Source organism: Bidens hawaiensis, unplaced genomic scaffold, assembly GCF_021521415.1.
Source record: "Bidens hawaiensis isolate Kalapana, Puna unplaced genomic scaffold, B.hawaiensis_p1.1 tig00048993_1, whole genome shotgun sequence".
In the NCBI taxonomy this organism is placed as follows: Eukaryota; Viridiplantae; Streptophyta; class Magnoliopsida; order Asterales; family Asteraceae; genus Bidens; species Bidens hawaiensis.
In genome coordinates, this window is record NW_027506102.1 from 100,006 (window position 1) to 105,720 (window position 5,715).

The following is a 5,715-nucleotide window of genomic DNA, read 5'->3' on the forward strand; positions in this document are numbered from 1 at the left end:
TTATTCCGAGGCGATGTATGCCGAATGTGAGGAGTTTGTTTCCAAAGGTGAGGGAATTCTAATACCCCATTTAATTACTGCTGCTACTTCTAGAGGGGTGATAGTACTCCTTTCTTCAAGTGAAGAGTCATCGCCCCGTGAAGAAGGATATCTGATGATGCCACTGACTTTTTAAATATCCTGCCTTCGACTGTAGGTCTGACCCGCAAGCATAATGAAAATCCGTCCACTAGTAAGGCGGTGGATAAAAAGGATGTTGATGTCACCATCGAAGATGAACATCGAGCTGGCGATGTCGCTTCCGAAGATGAACATCGAGCTACTGATGATGTTATCGTTGAAGATAAACATCGAGCTTCCGATGTTATCATCGTCGAAGATGAACATCAGGCTGTTGATGTGGGTGCCTCAAAGGTGACTGGGAAACGCAAAGTGCGATCCATCAAGCCTACTGCTATTAAGAAGCACAAGAGGACGAAGCTGGTAGACCGCCTTCAACAGCTTGCCCCCACAGAAGTTTCTTTAGGTGACCTCTAATATCTTTAAGTTTGAAAAATAAAATTTCTTTTTATATATAATATATACTCATGGTGACGAAGTATTGTTTTGTAGAATTTCTGGAGAATTCTCCTAAGGATCTTTCAGGTCCGAGGGGTCGACTCCGCCACCTCTGCCAAAGGTTGTTCAAGATCCGGTTATCCATACGGACAATTCTCCCCTCGAGGGTAAGAAAGACGGTACCTCTGAAGGCCTCGTCATTTCTTCACCTCTCCATGCGCTCTTTCGCTTCAAAGAAACGGGGAAGCCTAACACCTTTGCCAGTGGACCACAAGCTTCTATGTCTCATCACGAGAAGGATCCCTTGGTACATCATCCACGTTGGTCAATACGTCAAGATTCCATATTTTTAGAAGCGGATGTGCGCCACGAGTATTTGTCAAGAGGGCTTCCTCCTGCGGAAAAGGAACGGCAACGCGTGCGTCAGCGTGAAGAATTGGCGAACTCTTATACTTACTCCCTGGCTAACGCCGTCTCAACCAGCCATGAAATATATCGAGACTGGCGATCTATGAATGACGCATGGGAGTATTTGGAGGTTAAGGAAGCTCAGGTGGAGAAAGAAGCCACTGAGGCTATAAAAGAAGCCAAAGAGAACCGCCTGGCTGCTGATACTGCTGAACGACAACTAGCAGATGCCAGGAAGGCATTAGAGGCAGAGAAAGCCTGCCACTCAATCGCAGAAGATGCCACGCTGCCCTTCAGCAGCAATTGGATGAGTACAAAGCCTCTATGGAGGCATTAAAGTTGAATCATCCACTAAGGATGAACGCCTTGCTACCCTTGCTGCCAAGAACAGGGAGCAAGCCTTGGACTGTGTTGGGCACAAAATGGATCTTGTCCGAGCCAAGGCGGACAAAAGATGGTTGTTGGCGGAAGGAGTCCCCCAGGTGATTATTACATTTTTGTAAATTCTGTTAAGGTAAAGAGTCATATCCAAATCAGTTGTTCATATCTGTTGCTTTAACAGGTTATTGCCCACATCCGGGAGGGCGATGAACTTGGGAATTGTCTCGCAACACTTTTGATTGCGTCTTCTCAGGCTGGTTGCCAGACAGGTTTCCAGGAAGGTCTTAAATTTGCAGAAGAGAAGAGACCTCTCGGGGAATTTGTCTTGCATGGCCAGGACACCGCCCAAATTCTTGCTGAGAAGACGAAGACATTTGATAACTTGGAGTTTACTATTGAAGAACAAATATATGAGCTTGTGGATAAAGAAGATGGGATTGATCAGTTGAAGGCCCTTCTAGCAACTGATGAGGAAGATGAAGAAGACGCGGAAGACGAAGACGCGGCATTGTAATTGTATATTTTTGTAAATCACATGTGTTCGTCCTTCTTGTAATCGTCCTTAACATCTTCTGTAATCCCATTTGAACATTAATAAGAAGTTTGTTTTATCCGGTACATTTTGTTTTATTCTTCATAATATAAGTGTTTGTAGGATCTTCTTTCTTGTAAATAAAGGATTACATACTACTTGTTATAAAAACACATGAATCCCGTCTAGCATGCGGACCGGAAAGTGTGTGTTACATGAAACTAAAATGTAGGATTAATAGAATTTTCCATAAAAAAGGCATAAGCCAAACTGAATTAGAGACAACGACATTAAACGTCTTTCAACTAGTCTATTAGGCATGCGGGCCAAAATAAAAGGTAAAAGTATTTTTTGCTAGATGTAACACTTCTTTAGTTGTGCCACATTCCATGTTCTGGGGATCTCTGTCCCGTCCAACTTTACTAACTTGTAAACGCCCTTGGATAATACTTCTTTAACTTTGTAAGGGCCTTCCCAAGTTGGGGCCAACTTGCCCGGAGGCTCTTGGCCAGAAGCTTCATTGTTTCGGAAGACGAAGTCTCCCGCGTCAAATGTTCACTTTTGGACCCGCGAGTCATAATATTTCTACAGTTTGCGTTTATAGTTATGCTCGCGGATTGATGCCAATACCCTCCTTTCTTCAGGGAGATCTAGGTTCATCCGCAATTCTTTATCATTATCATTGATCATCAAAATTCGTGCAGATGGAATCCCGATTTCAGCCGGGATGATGGTCTCAGTGCCATAGGTTAAACTGAATGGTGTCAGAATTACTAGAATTCTTTTGGGTACGAAAGGCCCAAAGTACATGGGGTAATTCGTCAACCCAGCCTGTTCGTTTAGTACCTAATCTCGATTTGATCCCTTCCTTGATTGTTCGATTGGTCCGTTAGACCTGACCATTGGCTTGCGGATGAGCTACAGATGTGAAAATCTGAGTGACTTGAAGTTTGTTCAACCACTCTTATAACCCGCTATCCGCAACTGAGTTCCGTTGTCGCTCACAAGTTCTTGCGGAAGACCAAACCGACAGATAATGAATTTCCAAAGGAATTTTTTGACACTTGATGCCATAATTGATGCAATTGGCTTGGCTTCCACCCACTTAGTGAAGTAATCGATGGCCACAATAAAAAATTTGACTCGTCCGGGGGCTTCTGGGAAAGATCCCATGATGTCAATAGCCCATTTTTGAAACGACCAGGCGGACGTCACTGGAACAACTCGTTTTTCGGGCGCAGTGTGTTGGGAGCATGGCGGTGACAAGAATCACATTTTTTGACTTCTTGTACCCCATCCAAATGCATCCCTGGCCAGTAATACTCAGCATTCATAAGCTTTGCTACCACCATCCTTGGGCCTGCGTGGAGGCCACAAATGCATTCATGAACTTCCCTTATTAGGTAGTTCGCGTCTTCAGCGTCCACACATCGTAACAGTGGGCCCAAGAAGGATCTTCGGTACAGAACACCATCGTTCATTTGGTAATTTAAGGCCTTGTGTCGTATTTTCCGAGCCGCGGCCTTCTCTGCCGGCAGGGCTCCTGATGACAAATAAGCCAAGATCGGCGTCATCCAAGACTCGATACCTGTTTGAATTACCAAAACCTGATTTTGCGGGACGGACGGGCGATCTAGGACTTCAATGCGAATGTCCTTAGTGAAGTGCTCGAAATTAGTTAAAGCCAACTTGCTAAAGGCATCCGCTGATTTGTTTTCGCTTCTCTTTATATGAATAACTTTACATGAAGAGAATTGAAGGATCAAATCATTTTCCTGCGACAAGTATGAAGCCATTACATCTTTCTTTGCTTCATAAGTTTCGTTAATCTATCATGCGATCAACATGGAATCCACCCATGCTTCTAGGTGTTTTACCCCCAGCTTCTTAGCTATTCTCAGGCCCGCCAAAAAGGTTTCATACTCTGCCTCGTTGTTAGTACTTTTGAAGTGTAAATTGATGGCGTAAGTAAACTCATGACCTTCAGGATTGACTAGCCTTAGGCGTGCGCCAGATCCCTTGTTGCTTGAAGCTCCGTCCGTAAATAATGACCAGACTTGTACTTGTTCAGGAGGAACTTGGGGTTGCTGTTCTACTAGAGATTCTTTTTCTTTGTGCTGCGGAACTTCAGTGACGAAGTCCGCCAATACTTGCCCCTTAATTGTTGGCCTGGGTTTATATTCAATCGCATGTTCACCCAGTTCGATAGCCAACTTCACCAACCGTACAGACAATTCCTGCTTGCTTAGCACATTCTTGAGTTTATACCCAGTTAACACATTGATTGGATGACCCTGGAAATACCTGCGGAAACGTCGGGCAGCATAAACTAGTGCTAGAACCAGTTTTTCAAGCATCGAATATCTGGTTTCTGGGTCTGACAACGTCCTACTGACATAGTAGATTGGTGTTTGAACATTCTTTCAGTCCGTCAGTAGTACGGCCCCAATGATGATATTAGAAGCCGACGAGTATAACGTCAAAGGTTCACCCGCATATGGTGCTATCAAAGTGTGTAATTCCATTAATCATTTCTTGACCTCCAGGAACGCTTGTTCAGCTTCCGCGGTCCATTTGAACTGTGCCTTCTTGAGGCAATTTCTCAAAGTTGAAACAAACGGGTAAGATTTGGCTACATGGTTTGCTAAAAATTTGTTTAATGCAACCAATCTCCCGTTAAGCATCTGAACTTCTTTGAGGGAGGAAGGAGAAGGCATGCGGGCTACTGCCTGGATTTTATCCGGGTTGGCCTTAAAACCCGTGCCTATAACAATGACTCCCAAGAACTTCCCTTCTTCCATCCCGAAGGAACACTTGGCTGGATTCAATTTCATATTGATACTTCTCAAAGTCTCAAATGTTTCTACGATGTCTCTCAACATCTGATCCTCTTTCACGCTTTTTATCACCAAGTCATCCATATATACCTCTAGATTTTAACCAATCTGATTCTTGAAAGCTTGATCGATCAGTCGCTAATATGTGGCGCCCGCGTTTTTCAATCCAAAAGGCATCATTTTGTAGCAAAATGTACCTTGGTGTGCGAAACGCTGTCTTGTCCTCATCACCCGTCGTCATGCGGATCTGGTGATAACCTTTATAGGCATCGAGGAAGCATTTAAACTTGAAAGGGGCCACCGTGTCCACCTTAAGATCAATTTCAGGTAATAGATAACAATCTTTGGACATGCCTTATTCAAATCCTTGAAGTCAATGCACATCCGCCATGTTCCGTTACTCTTTGGAACTATGACTGGATTAGCCACCCATGTTTGATACTTGATTTCACGAATGATTCCAGCATGAAGAAGATCTTGTACTTGTTCATTCATAGCTTTCGTTTGTTCTGGGCCCATCTTCCGCTTCTTCTGAACAATTGGTGTAAACATCGGGTTTACCCTTAATTTGTGTTATGCAATATTCCGTGGGACACCAGTCATGTCCGCGGGTTGCCAAGCGAAGATGTCCATATTCTTAGTTAACAACTGCTTCAAAAAGTTCTTACTATCTCCGAAATGACAGGTCCGATCACGACTGTTTGATCCGGGAATTTTTTGTTCAATACCCATTTCTCCGGCTTAGTTCCTTGAGTCTGCTTTGTAACTTTTCTAGGTTTTAAGCTTTCTGCTGCGAAGCAGTGTCGATTAACATGAATAATTTCCACACAGGTGCGTGTTGGTACCCCTACCGCACCGTGAGATGTGGACGGGTGAGCGTTAAAGTCACCGATTGCTTCCCGCCCCAAGATGATGTCATGTTTGGACGTTGCTGGTAAAACCAAAAATTCAACGTCTTTTGTTCTTGAATGAATTCCGTCACTAAGGGTGACCGGAAAA

General features: G+C 44.0%; 1 protein-coding gene across 1 annotated transcript; it reads right to left on the bottom strand.

Moving 5' to 3' along the window:
• Window positions 1–3,090: 3,090 nt before the first annotated feature.
• Window positions 3,091–3,675, bottom strand: LOC143616714 (uncharacterized). Its single transcript, XM_077089468.1, has one exon. It carries the CDS (start codon window positions 3,673–3,675, stop codon window positions 3,091–3,093), a length of 585 nt encoding a protein of 194 aa, XP_076945583.1.
• Between the last annotated feature and the right edge of the window lie 2,040 nt (window positions 3,676–5,715).

Bases quoted from the DNA above. Each gene is read 5' to 3' on its own strand.
- LOC143616714 (XM_077089468.1), bottom strand. From the start codon at position 3,675: ATGGCTTCATACTTGTCGCAGGAAAATGATTTGATCCTTCAATTCTCT.